We start from the raw sequence: 15,018 nt of genomic DNA on the forward strand, positions 1-15,018 counted from the left end.
TGTGAATGGAGTTCAAGTGAATGTTTCTCTCCTGAAATCATTTTAGTGGATTCTCGGATGACAGCCAGCTGTTGTCAGTTTCAGCTCTAATTCAGTTCTAGTCCTGAGCATTTAACTATTTCATCTTTCCTCTTACACCGCCTCCATTTGTAGGATTCCATCAGGTAGGGAATGCTGTGCATTTCTCCAGAATCCTCAATATTTACAGAGAGAATTTTCCTAAGATTTTTATATGAAAAGTAAGTTAGTGTTTTTATGCTCACACTTTAATTAAGAAGCTACCTTTTTTGTGCCATATACTGATTTTACATTTTTTTCCTTTAGTCTAATTTAAATATCCATATTTAAGGAATCAAGAAATAAATTCTCAAGTTCAAAATTCATTGTGTGGGTTGTTATATACTAACTTTATACTGAATTGGAGAACACCAATATTTTTTTATTTTAAAATTGAATAATGAAATCCTACCTATGTCTGTGAAAAACATACCCATTTTTTAAAACTGATAGTGGGTGATTTTAGAGCCTGAGGGTGTGATGAATGTAAAAATGAAAATTTTAATGCCTTTCCTGAAAGTTCTTATTATCTATATTATGTTACTGGAATAAATATGTCAAAAAGATAAGTAGGAAATAATTTAATATAGCCATCACATGTATCCTTAGCTAGTGATTATAATGAGTGACTTTCATGTATGGGTTCCCCATTGTTTGAATCAATGAGAAAAAAATAGTCATTTTCTTCCCTATTAATCACTTTTAGTAGTTTCTTTTCTGTAACTCATCTTTTTATCAGTAATATGCAATCAAATTTAACTTTAATCCCATGAATGGGAAAATATAATACTCCTTTTAATCACCAATATACCTTATCTGAACTTTAATTTCCATTAAAATAGTAATATATTTTCTATTAAATGTCAGCATAAAATTTATTACTATTATTATTTTTACATGTAAATAGAATTCAGGTAAAATCCCATTCTAATCTACATATTTTGCCTGCAGGACATAAAAATATTCTTATCTAAGAATGACACAGTTCTGTAAATTAACATTTTTATATATCTAGTTAGCACATTGCCTAGTCATTAGTCTCCATTCAAAAGGCAAAAAAGATCTCTATATGTGTAATTCTGCCACTAATTATATCAATGTTGTTCAAAGTAAAAATTAAATTCACTAACTGTGTGGTAAGTGGCGCATGCCACATGACTAGTACTGTAGCTTGCACGTTTGTTATAGCTTTTTTCCTGTTAATTTTCAAAGGGAATTCAAGGTCCTCATGGTGCAAAAGGAGAGGTATGTTTCTTTATGTACTATGCTCCCTCTTTTTAGTTCTTACTGCCTTTCCCCACTGTGAATCTAGCAATTGATATCGCAAGCAGAGAATGTCTTTTATTCTCTTCAGTAGTTCCTAAATAGTGACTTTCAGGGTATGTAAATTTATTAAGTTACATATGAAATGTTATGCATTTGTCAATATTATTCTTTTCTATTATTATATTTCTTTTATAAGAGCTAATTTTTTCCTGCATACTTTTTGATGAACAATATTGTGTGTTTTTGTATGTGCCTGTCTCACAAGAATTAAAACTCCTTGGGAACATGACTGTGTCACATTCATTTTTTTCTCTGGAACTGTGCATATTGCCTACATAATATACTGAAGAAAGTGGATATTTGTAGGGTTCGATGGGTGGTTGACTGACAGTTTAATATGATATAAAATTTCCCTCCTGATTAATAACAGTATTGCCCATCTGTTTTCTATATAATACATATATATTATGTATTTATATCTGTAACATTGATGATTTTTAAGGTGCAGTTATACCTCCTGAAATATTTAAATAGAACTCTTGAGGACTTCTTTTGCTTTCAGAAAGGTGAAAAAGGAGAACCCGGTGTCAGAGGTGCCATTGGACCAAAGGGAGAATCTGGGATGGATGGCTTGATGGGGCCTATGGGTCCCCAGGGACAGCCTGGGGAAACAGGTCCTCAGGGACCTCCAGGATTGGATGGGAAGCCTGTATGTATTCTACTTTCTTTCATAGTTTACATCGCTTGCTACTTGGTATATACACATTATAACCCTTAATAATCTGATGCAGGGAAGAGAATTTTCAGAGCAGTTTATTCGACAAGTTTGCACTGATGTATTAAGAGGTAAGTCTCCGGAAAGTTTTTCTAATTGTAAAATTAGAACAAAATTTTGGTAGAAATTATAAAAGATATAAGTAAGATAAAGAAGAAAACAAAGAACATTTATAAACCCTTGTCTGTTTTCCTAGATTAGTATTTTAATAATTAAGATGAAATATTATATGTACTCTTTTATAATATTTTAATAAAGTAATTTACCATTTCATCATTAATACATTTCCTGATATAATTGTGATCACTTAATTCATAAATATAGATGCATATAATTCACCAAATTTTTCTTCAGGGTACATTTTACTTTTTTTCCCCAGCTGTAAGCAGCTAATACAATGAAATTGCACCAAGCAGTGACTATTTACTTAATTAAATTCCTAGAAGTGAATTATTGTTGTCCAAAAGATATACATGTGTACATTTTTAAAAAATTATTAGAGATATTGTTAATTTTCATTCACATTTAAACATTGGGGGGTCCTTTTTTTTTTTTAGCCCAGCTACCAGTCTTACTTCAGAGTGGAAGAATTCGAAATTGTGACCGTTGCCAGTCCCAGCATGGATCCCCTGGAACTCCTGGGCCGCCCGGTCCCGTGGGCCCAGAAGGCCCCCGCGGAGTCCCTGGTTTGCCAGGAAGAGATGGTGCTCCTGGGCTAACGGGCGCTCCTGGACGCCCAGGTGCCAGAGGATTGAAAGGTACTTAATTTGAGTGCATAAGCAAATGACTAAGAAAGGTCATTTTTTGTGCCCACACCCTAAATTTATTTAATAGAAAAGAATTTGTCTTTGTTTTCATGATGACAACATTTTTTTGTAAATCCCTTAGTCTTTAAATAATTTATTAACTGAGTTAGAAAACACTATTTTCCTGAATCAACATTTTCAAGTAGAGAGAGATGGGTCAAAATTAATGACACATGTGAAGTTAAAAAGAAAACACTGAAAATGGACTTAGTTGAAAAATAGAAATTTTACTTGACTTTAATGCTATTTCCTATATTTTGAATTCTGTAATTTGTCATAAAAATTATTCAATTTCTTTCTATTATAGGAAAAATTAAGTTTTACAACCAAATTTCCTGACAAACTACAACTTACTTCTTTTTGCCTTAGAATGTTTATGTGAAATGTTGATTGATAGTTCTTCTTTTTTAATTTTACATGAATGATATAGATATTTCACTAAAGTAATAAAAGAGCATGTATGATGAACAGAAAGGGCTAAAAATCCCCAAACCATTTTTCTTTCTTAATATTTAATCCCTAATAATTATTTCTGGGCCACTGATAATTTTAGAAAGTTTGCTTCAAAAATTATTTCCCATTGCTAATAATAAATAGCTGGCAGGCTATTTTGAAAAGATGTATTTTTTCCTTTTGATGTGTGTATTAACAGCTTTGAAAGAAACAGTCTAGGAGGCCATGATTTTACAGGAAACACTAGCTTATTCTCACCTTTGACACTGCAGGCTTACCAGGAGTAAATGGGGCAAAGGGGAGCCAAGGGTTTGGTTACCCTGGAGAGCAAGGTCCTCCTGGCCCACCAGGTAAGATCTGGTATATGTTCATAAGCATTGCTGCATATTTTGCTTTAAGAAAATCATCATAAATCTATGTCAAATAATTTGAAACCAAGACTCTTAAGTCATCCTCTTGCTTGCTGTGTTATATAATTTGCCATACCTCAGTTTCCTCATTTGTACAATCGTGATGCATGTCACCTGCATCATGATATTATTGGAGGACTGAATAAGTTGATGCGTGTAGTCCTTGCAGGACAGTACGTGAGGATCGCATTTATGTTTTTAATAGATATGTGCTATTACTGTTTTAGGTGATGCTATTACTTCATACAACTTTGGGTCGATCGAATAATTTAATACTTTATATGTAAAAACACTTAGAATAATATTTATAATTGTAGTTCAGTATCAAATCAATGTTTGTTAGTGGTGCTAGTAGCAGGAAGTGGTAGTGGTAGGAAGTGCCCTAAAAGCACTTTGCTCCATCACCAGATTTGAATATTTTGCTTTTGTTATTTTGAGTCATTGACTTTAAAAGGCCAGTATCCTCAATTAATTCTCCTTTCTTTGAGAGTACTAATTGAACTAATTAGGCTAAGGTTCAAAAATTAGTACTATAACACTTATGGGTATTGATCCCTATTATACTGTATATGATAATGACAGTGTGTAGAACTTTTTAAAAATTTTTTTATTTTAAGATTTTTAATTTATCTTTAGAGGGGAAGGGAAGGAGAGAAGGAGAGAAATATCAATGTATGGTTGCCTCTCGTGCATCCCCTGCTGGGAACTGGCCTGCAACCCAGGCGTGTGCCCTGACTGGGAACTGAACCGCGATCGTGTGGTTTGCAGGCCCATGCTCAACCCACTGAGCTATGCCAACCAGGGCTGATAATGACAGTGTGTAGAACTTTTTATTGCAAAGACAACACAAAGTGACTTCATTAGAGTTTTAGTCATGTGTGTGTGTGTGTGACTGTGTACACAAACACATACATACACACATATATATATAGGGTCTGGCAGAAGAAACACCTGCTTGAGTGTGGTTGCTAGGGTACATTAAAGTCTTGCATGAGATAGACAGCAATTTGAACATTTTGCCTAAAATGTCATAAGATGTGCTTGAGTGTGGTGTTGTTATGTTACAGAATTATGTGCTTAAGGTTTTGTAATAAAAGATTTTGTAATAAAAAGGCATTATTTGTGCCAGGGCCATTATTTGTGCCACATATAATATATATAATATATATGTTTTAATAATATTGGCAGAAAATATGCTAAAAAAAAGAAATAAGTTTGGACAACACACAAATTGGAATATTAGAATGTTAGCTAGATGTCTTCATTAGTAGCACAATTGCTATATTAATATAGCTTAACTTAGTTTTACAAAAATTACTAATTGCTTTTGTGTGGTCCTTTTCAAAGTGGAAGGTACATAGAATTAGCAAAATAGTACTTCTTTTCATATTAGTGCAAATACGTACAATTTTCAAGATACTTTTTTCAGTTTAAATATTTTACGGAATCAGCTCTGTCACCGTCAAAAACCAAACCCTCAGTTCATATGCTACTGATGTCCCATCTTAGGTCCAGAGGGCCCTCCTGGAATAAGCAAAGAAGGTCCTCCCGGAGACCCAGGTCTCCCTGGCAAAGACGGAGATCATGGAAACCCTGGCGTCCAAGGGCAACCAGGTCCCCCTGGCATCTGTGATCCATCACTGTGTTTTAGTGTCATTGTCGGAAGAGATCCATTTAGAAAAGGACCAAACTATTAGTGTCTAATGCCTCATTCAGTAGCCTAGGCATGGTGCTTTTCTTTTGTGGTCTTTTGCATCTCAGGAAGATAACAAGCGGTAATCCCTTGAAAAGAAGCTAAAGTACCTCGGTGTTTTTATTGTTGTTTTTCCTTAAGGAAAAAGATATCAAAGGTCACATATACTGATCTTGAAGGATCCTCAGTAAATTGGAGCCTTTAGATTAGTGGCATTAACTAAATCTCAAGGGTTTCTTGTAAGCCGATTTGTTTTAATCTAAGTTGAATATAAAAAACCACCATTGCCTCTTAGCTGGTCCATTTCAGCCACTGTGAAATATTTCACATGCAGCATCCATGCAGCAGAGTAGTCCAGTTCAAGTTCATGTCTGTGTGAATTCCATGTTTCATATCACAACTCATACTTCTTCTTCATTAGACAAAACATGTGCCTGGCCATTGACATGAGACCAGGGCTGATACTGACCTGGGACTGACCTTATCGCCATTGTAGTCATTCACTCCAGTGTCTGTGCTCACTGGGGCGGGCGAGGTGGCCATGGACTCCTGGTTGTGCTATGTCTTCAATATCGCATGTGAATAAGATGAATGTGTCTCTGGTTCCATTTGCAGATAACCAAATTTAATTAATGACTAAGCTAGAACATACCAATTACATAGGGCATGTTCAAAATTGTGTAACATTAAAAACTTAAAAAAAAAACTACCATTATACCTGGTCAATATATTCAAAGCAAACAAAAGTTCAGAAATACTAAAAAGACTTTCTTCTTCATACTTGCTAGGTAATTGGAATGTTTGTTGTATGCCTTCATTTTCCATTTCACTTATTATATGTGTATGTTCATATATGTTAACTTTTATTGTAGCAAAGCTAATGAGAATAAATGCTGTAGTTGAAAGGAAACTCCACAGTTTTGTAGTATGTCTTGGTGTTTTTAGTAGACTTTAAAATATTATGAATAGTCTTTGGGTACTGTACTTAATACTTTTGTAAGAACATAATTTGAAATATTTAATCCTTATTATGCTCTAATTTTTGTTACATGCTTGTTATTCAAAGTACAATAAAGTTTTTATAGACCTGATTTTAGTGTCTTTTTTATACATAATTTTAACTGATTGTTGAGTATATTGTTCATATCACACGGTTATTTATTCGATGTATAAAAATTTATTAAAGTATGCACCCTATTAAATAATGGGTTCATTTGAAATAAGAACTTAGAAATTCAGTTGGTGTGCTATTCACCTCAATAGGCCCTGACCAGTGTGGCTCAGTTGGTTTGGCATTGTCCTGCAATCGAACTATCATTGGTTCGATTCCTAGTCAGGGCACATGCCTGGGTTGTGGGTGTGGTCCCTGGTTGGGTTGCGGTGTGTAGGAGAGGCAACCAATTGATGTTTTTCTCTCACATTGATATTTCTTTCCCTTTCTTTCTTCTTCTTTTCTCCTCTCTCTAAAAGTAAATGAAATCTTAAAAAAAAAAAGAAAAGAAAGAAAGTATTTGCTTCTTGGCCCCGAAATGGCTGTTGATCAGTATTTACCTTTATTGACATGTAATTCTATTACTTTGATTAGGACCTTGGAAGAAAATGAAATCCGTGACATTTGGTAGCTAAAATAGCATCAGGCACACTTCAATGTTCTCTCTCCAACAAAGTCGCAGGTATCTGCTTAGGCCTAACAAGCCTACTGCCCCTGCGCATTGTGGCATTTGATGTGCATACCTGGTAAAAGAGCAGAGTAGGTGGTTGCTATCATTTATTAATTCATTCAACCAGCACTGATCCCAGGAGCACTAAGTGCCAGCTACCCTGGTAGGGATACAATCGCAATATCGTACAGTCTGGCCTGAGGGAATTCATGTCTAACGAGTCACAGGTAAGTAAACAGGTGAGTCCTGTACATTCTTTCTGAAAAAAAGAGAAGGTGCGATAGAAATGTATGGGATAATCCTATGGACTGATTTGTGCCCCTCCCAATTTGTATGTTGAATCCATAACCTTCATGAGACCATATTTGGCAAGGTCCTAATCTGATAGGATTGGTGACCTTATAAGAGGAAGAGATTCTCTTTCTCTTTATATGTATGAATGTATACACATACACCACAAACATGCCTGCATACGTGATAGGCCATGCAAGCACACAAGGCAGAGTATTAGATGGAGCTGGACATCATTCTCCGATTTCCCAGTAGAGGGCAGCAAAAATATATATAATATTTTAAATTTTATTGTCATATATATCTTATTGTATCTATCATATCCAGGGCTTTCCAACCTGCGGCCCATGGGCTGCATGCAGCCCAGGATGGTTCTGAATGTGGCCCAGCACAAAATCGTAAATTTACTTAAATCATTATGAGATATTATTGTGATTACATATTGCAATGTATTTAATATGTGGCCCAAGACAACTCCTCTTATTTCAGTGTGGACCAGAGACACCAAAAGTTTGGACGCTCTGATTATAAACTCTCTCTCTCTTTCTCTCTCTCTCTCTCTCTATATATATATATATATAGTCTGAACATGTTTTTTCCAGTTTCTAAGTATAATTAGACTTATAACCTAAAGATTTAATTATTCCAAAGAAGAAAAGATCATTTTCATAAGTTGAATCCACAGTTAGTGAAGCCTTTTATATTTTGATGTCTTGACTTTCTGCTTTAACTTTGTATGGCACAGTTTATCTAATTAAAGGGCTCTGGCTAGGAGCTTTGATTAATTCTTTGGATTGAAAACTTTACTGCCAAAGCAGAGGTTCAATGCTCACTCCTGGTATTCCTCAGTTACAGGTGTGGCCCACTGGCTGGTATATGAGCTGTGTTGTGCTTGGGGAAGGCAGAAAGTTGTTCTCATCATTACCTAAAGATTACAACACATAGTCAATCCACATGTCCCATAATCCGGTACAGTATGTATAAAATGTTGACACAAGCAATGGGCAGCTATGTGGCTATGGCATGGGGAGCCTAAGCTTTGAGAGTTTTGGGCATGATGGGGTCCACAGAGGGAAATTCAATTAAGAGTCTGTCTGTTCCATTTTAATTTTCGAGGTGTATCCATTCTGCTTCCCACAGCGGCTGCACCAGTCTGCATTCCCACCAACAGTGCACTTGGGTTCCCCTTCCTCCACATTCTTCCCAGCACTTGTTTATTGATTTGTTGATGATAGCCATTGTGACAGGTGTGAGGTTGTATCTCATTGTGGTTTTCATTCTCATTGTGGTTTTCATTTGCATTTCTCTGATGATTAGTGATGTTGAGCATCATATTTTCATCTGTCTATTGGCCATCTGTATGTTCTCCTTGGAAAAGTGTCTATTTGGATCCTTTGCCCATTTTTTAATGGGGTTGTTTGTGTTTTTGGTGCCAAGTTTTGTAAAGTCTTTATAAATGTTGGATATTAATCCCTTCTCAGATGTATTGGTGAATATGTTCTCCCATTCAGTGGGTTGTCTTTTTATTTTGTTGATGGTCTCCTTTGCTGTGCAAAACCTTTTTAGTTTGATGTAGTTTCATTTGTTTCTTTTTTCTCTTGTTTCCCTTGACTGGGGAGATAGATCAGAAAAAATATTTCTACTAGCAATGTCTGAGATTTTACTGCCTGTTTTCATCCAGGAATTTTATGGTTTTGGGTCTAACATTTAGGTCTTTAATCCACTTTGAATTTATTCTTGTGTGTGGTATAAGAAGGTAGACTAGTTTCATTTTTCTGCAAATATCTGTCCAATTTTCCCAACACAATTTATTGAATAAACTATCCTTAGACCATTGCATATGCTTGCTTACTCTGTTGAATATTGACCACAGAGGTGTGGATTTATTTCTGGGTTTTCCATTCAGTTCCATTGATGTATGTGTTTGTTTTTACGTCAGTACAATGCTCTTTTGATTACTATGGCCTCGTAGTATAGTTCCAGTTCTGGGAATTTATCCAAAGAAACTTGAAACAACATAATTCAAAAGAACATAAGCACAATTATGTGCACTGCAGTGTTATTTACAACTATCAAGATATGGAAGCACCCCAAGTGTCCATGAGTAGAGGAATGGATAAAATAACTATGGGAAGTTTACATGATGGAATACTACTTTGCCAATAAAAGGAATACAATTTTACCCTTTGCTACAGTGTTACTGAACAAGTGTGGTCCTGCTGCCAACCACCTCTCTCCAGGCAAAATTCCAGAGGCAGAGGTTTGGTGATAAAGGAAAGGAATCTGTATTCAAAGTCTACACAACTTTGGAATAACAGCTTTCCACATGCTTTAGACACTGAACTCTATCAAGGCTAAAATCTGTAACTCTTTAGTTACAGTTTTAATCACCTAAGCCCATCAATTAAGGCTAAACTCTTTAACTTCTGAGTTCCCTTATCATTTCCCTTGTTAGTTTTTAATTATCTCACTTCTTTAAGACAGTTTACAAAGTAAAACAAGATACAAAAGCTACACAATTTTGGAAGAATAGCCAGCTTCTGCCTCAGAGCCTGTCCCCTCTAGAACCCCCAAATAAAAATAACCCTCTGCCAGGCCAGCTCGATCCTAGGCTGCACCTGGAGTTTCTTCTCCAATCCAAAATCCATGCAGAATATTGCCCTTTGAGAAAGGCAGGCAGCTGCAGCCTGCATGATCATCCAGGCATCCTGGAGGAAGAGAGCCAGAGAACCAGTCTCTGCCTTTCTTTGATTTCAAATCTTCTGGCCCTTAATTCCATGCGCCCCAGAGCATCCGGCTTCTCAGTCAATCCTGCCCCAGGCTGTTTACCATTGCCTCGGGCAACCTTCTCTTATGCCCCCTCCGACTCTTCCCCAGTAATCCGATCAGATCTCTAAGTATTAGCAACATTGGATGGATCTGGAGAATTTTATGCTAAGTGAAATTAGCCAGTCAGAGAAAGACAAATGCCATATGATTTCTCTGATATATGGAATCTAACGAACAAAGTGAACTAACAAGCAACATAGAGACAAGCTCACAGAGAGCAGGCTTACAGCTGTGCAGCTGGGTGGGGGTGCTAAGAGGGTGGAGGGATCAAGCAAAAAGGAAAAAGACTCTTAGACATGGACAACAGTGTGGATTGCAGGGGGTAGTATAAGGGGTATAAATGGTAATGGAAAAAAATACAATAAAAAAGAGTCTGTGGTTTTAAGGGAAAAAGACCAGAAATAAACCCATACTTTAGTTAAATTGAGCTGCAAAGGTTTCTCCAGAATGTTTTTCCAAAACTTTATCTTAAAAGCTCCATAGAAAAATTTATTTTTTCCCTAAATAACATATTTGAAATAAGGACCACATTAGTATTTTTGCTTACTGAATATTTCTATGTTCTGCTTTCCCCAAATTAGGTTTTTACAGAAGAATTTTGAATAAATAGATATATTTCAGAAGTCTCCCATTTATACCTTGGAAGAAAATGACAGCTACAAATAACTGACCGAAGTACCATCCTAAATTCATAGAGAACTGAGAAACAGTGACTGTGTTTTCTCAGTGTGGCCCCAGTTTAGCCATTTGGAAAGGGCCTATAGCTCCCATAGAGTGAAACTCAAAATGAACTCTTGAAATAAATAATTTTGTTTTTTTTTAAAAAAGGAAGCAGTCTGTAACATGAGTGACCTTGGATGAATCAGATAACTTCCCTGATTTTTTTTTTAATTTGTAAAAGGTTTTAAGTTACTGTGTTTTTCAACTCTAACTGTACATTAGAATTGTCTAAGGAACTTTATGACAACCTCAGTGAGGAAAGCAACCTCACAGCAGGAGCTGATTATGACTTCCTAACTGGGCAGGCCACAGCCCCGGTCTGTGAAAGGTTTATCCTCGCCTTAAGCAAGCTCTGTTCACTGTTGTTATGCATTTACGATAACACACCTTTGAAATGCTAGAAGTCCAGACTCCTCGGAGGCATAATCGCCCTCAAAGAAGCACATAATCTTGTTAACCGCAATGCTGGAGATTTCCCCTCTGGCTTTCTCCCACCTTCATGTAATCTTTCTTACATTCCCTCTTAATTCCAACTGTATAAAAGAAACTACAAAATTGTCATTTTCCTGAGCATTTGAGATCTTGCTCTATGGCATGTTGTTCGTCTGGCTCAAATTAATTTTAATAAAAATTCTCTATAGGTTTGGATGTTAGGAGGACACTTGGATGTGGAAAAGCTAGTCAAAGGCCATTGCAGTAGTGCTGAGGGTGAAGGTGAAGATAAAAGAGAATAAAATCACAGAAGGGACAGGACAAAAAAAAAAGACCATCAGTTTATTAGTTCTATGACAATCATGGATGACCAGAATGTGTCTACAGCATCCTTGATGATTCCAGGAAGGTGAGGTTCCCTGTGGTTCTGCGAGATAAGGTAGGAACCAAAAGCTGTACCTGGTTGTTACACACTTTTAAAAACTAAAGAGTTCAATTGAACAAAAATTGATTCTAATGCAGCAACGCCAAACTCAAAGGGTTAGGAACACTTCACCAATCGGAGCTGGGGAAAGACTTTTATAGAGAAGAGGTGGAAACAAAACAAGGAAATTATTTGACTGGCTACAGCTTATAGGGTTGCCTTATTTGGGAACTCTGGTTGGCATAACTGTGGGGACAGGAGTTTGGTGAAAAGGAAAGGGTTGTTTATTTACAGGTCATGCGGTTTTGGAATCCTGGTAGGTTTCTGCCCCAGGGCTCCACCCTCCTTAAACTACCCAAAGGTAAACAGCCCTGCCACCCTCTGCCAGTTCAAGAATGTCCCTGGAATCCCTTTTCCCACTCCTAAAACTATTGTCCTTTATGAAAATGCAGATAACCGCAGCACGATTATCCATGCAGCTTGTCAGGCTCCTGGCTGCGGTTCAGCTAGTACTGCTGCTTTCTGCATGGAGGGGTGCAGGGCCTGGCACTTCACATCGTCTCCTGGGAGCGCCTCTAGGAACTCTGGGTCCGTGCAGGCGACCTGGCCAGCCAGGGGAGGGGAAAGAGCCAACGGACCTTGACCTTACTGGTGTGTTCCATTTGAAAGTCCTCTCCAGAATCCCACACATGCCAGAAGCCAGTGGCACCCATAGCCCACGCACCGTCTAGCCTTCCAACCAGCGAGGGCGAGTCTCCGCCATGTTTTCCTCTGCTGCTCTTACAGGCCCATGTTCATTAAGGGGGATAAGCCTCCAGTCACAGACACTCTTTGCAAGCTCCCTTCTGCTCAGTCAGGAGCTGCACGGCTGCATGGCTGCCTCAGGCAATTTCCCTCCTCTGGTGACACTCCCTTCACAGGAAGGCAAGCTGCTTCCAATCCCCTGTCCCCTGCCTTCCCCAGCGCTTTGGCCTGACCCCTCTGTTACACTAAGGCACTGAAGCCACCTCAGTGTCACAGGACAGCTACTTTAATGAATTTAACATTGCCTATCCCACAAGGCTCCCAGTGAAATTTCCTTCTCTGGTACTGCAATAAACGGATATTTCCGGATCCAGAGATTAAGAAATGTATTTGGTCACTAGTTCCAAATGACAAGTAAAGACGTGATAGAAAAAATCTAAAGTATTAAATGTAATTTCAGATATACTGTCAGAAATGTATTCCCTTTTCTCAAGACTCGTTAAACGTTTGTATTAGAAAGCATTAGACAACTGAGTCCTGGAGGATTGCTCAGCGTTTTAGGGGGAAAAGGACTGTCTGGTCCTTCACCACTGAGGGGTGAAGGGAACAGGGGAAGCTTTACTGGTAGGAAGTGACTCAGTGGAAAGAACACTTCTACTGAGATGTGTTACACATATGTGGTAACTTGGGAGAGGCTTAACTGTAGTCAGGAAATGGTCTTTAAATATAGAGAAAGAAACCAGTGAGAACTCAGAATGGTCATGATTGGCGCTGGGGTGGCATTGCCATGGAGAATATATTTTTTACCCTAAGAATGGACTCACATGTATTCAAAGGATTAACTTTCTTATGCTCACTTAAATGGAAAGATCAAAATGTAATTAATATTCCCCCATGTTTTAATTCTATAATTATGAGTCCAGGGAAACAAAGGGTCTAGGTTATTGGTCTAGGATGGGTAAGAGAAGGGTAAGAAGCAGAGTGTGATGTTAGAGAATTGCTTTTATAAACAGACCTTGTGAGTTAGCATTTTTAGATGCAAAACGTTCATGCTGATTAGCATTTTGTTTATGCAAATGAGTAATGGAGAAGAAAAAATAGGTCTTTGGTTAAAGATGGTATTTGTTGAGAATAAAAGGAAAGAATGTTAAGAACCATGTAGACATTTTCTGATAAAATTTCAGAAACATCTAAGATGTTTTATTTTTAATATTCTTGCCTAGGATCGCTTTGATAACAATATTTGAACTCCACTTAAGAAAAGTTACTTTTCTTTATTAGCTTCTTTTTTTTAATGAAATGAGTATTTTATTTAAAATACGAAAACAAAGCCATCTATTCTCCATAAAAATTTACATTTTTATTTCCAGAAGATGCATGCCCAAATTAGCATTCCTGATTTTTGTTTTCAGAATATACCTCATATACATAGCAAGAAAATATAATACGTGAAAGCTTCCACTTAAGATACTCTTTGACTTTAGATATTATATTCGAAGATGCAGTTGCATTCACATCGCCCACAAATGTACCTTCTGGGCATTCTGGATCTTAACTACTTTCAACAAGTATTTTCAATTTTGTATGAGAAAAGTTCCCACAAAAATTGTTTTGTTATTATATTTTATTATAATAGCCTAAAGTAACACCACAGTAAGATCTTTCAAAGTTTCCCTTATTTTCTCACTCAAACCCCTCCTGTATTTCCTTCGTTCTGACCCTTCTCTCTCTTTATTTCACTTCTAGTCTTGCGATCTCCTCTCTCTTCTTCTGCCTCTGCCTTTCTTTTTTCTAATCACATCTAAAATCATTTGTAACCCTTCTTTTGCTTTTAGCCTCTTTAAATGTAAGTGTCAGCAGCTATTCTGACTTTCATTTAACTAATAAACACTTCTTTATACCTTGTCAAGAAATCAGAACTGGAGGAGAGCTTTTTAAGCCTTCATAGGACTAAGTGGCATCCAGGTAGGAAAAGGGGGAAGACAAAAGTCGGCTCTGATTAGTTTCCTGCCACATCACACCATGGTTTTGTTGTTCATTCTAAGACAAGCTAGTTACAATTTTAGTGGCATTAGCTCACGTATAAACTGATTACCACCCAGAGAATAAAATACCACCCAGAGAATAAAAGATAAATGCTGTTATCTGTCCCCATGAAATGTCAATGGCCCCAGGCAGGTTTCAGAGTCCTAGGAGCCAAAAAGAGAGGTAGCAGGGACCTGCTAAATTCTTGATTTCTGTCAGTGGGTACAGTTATAATGGGAAGACAGAAAGGAGACAATAGCCGCAGCTACTACTGACTCATTGGCTTGGAAAGCATTCCTCCTTTCGTATGACAGCTTACTTAGGACTACGTAGCATTATTTTCAGTTTATAAATGAAAACACTGAGCTTCATATATCTAAACAGTAATAATCTAAAACTGAAACCCAGATCTGCCTGGCTTCAAACTCATGT

At 37.1% G+C, this 15,018-nt stretch overlaps 1 protein-coding gene across 2 annotated transcripts in view; it reads left to right on the forward strand.

Moving 5' to 3' along the window:
* Positions 1 to 6,551, forward strand: part of COL21A1 (collagen type XXI alpha 1 chain) — a 120,436-nt gene extending 113,885 nt beyond the window's left edge. For both annotated transcript variants that reach the window (XM_037056352.1, XM_037056353.1), the window contains 6 exons: positions 1,270 to 1,302; positions 1,886 to 2,032; positions 2,115 to 2,169; positions 2,656 to 2,856; positions 3,630 to 3,707; positions 5,277 to 6,551. In XM_037056352.1, coding sequence (XP_036912247.1) covers positions 1,270 to 1,302; positions 1,886 to 2,032; positions 2,115 to 2,169; positions 2,656 to 2,856; positions 3,630 to 3,707; positions 5,277 to 5,464 — 702 coding nt within the window. In that variant the 3' untranslated portion in view covers positions 5,465 to 6,551. The remainder of the gene's footprint in view (positions 1 to 1,269; positions 1,303 to 1,885; positions 2,033 to 2,114; positions 2,170 to 2,655; positions 2,857 to 3,629; positions 3,708 to 5,276) is intronic.
* Positions 6,552 to 15,018: the final 8,467 nt, after the last annotated feature.

This window comes from Sturnira hondurensis, unplaced genomic scaffold (assembly GCF_014824575.4).
Source record: "Sturnira hondurensis isolate 20B ecotype Veracruz unplaced genomic scaffold, ASM1482457v3 Scaffold0008908, whole genome shotgun sequence".
Lineage (NCBI taxonomy): Eukaryota > Metazoa > Chordata > Mammalia > Chiroptera > Phyllostomidae > Sturnira > Sturnira hondurensis.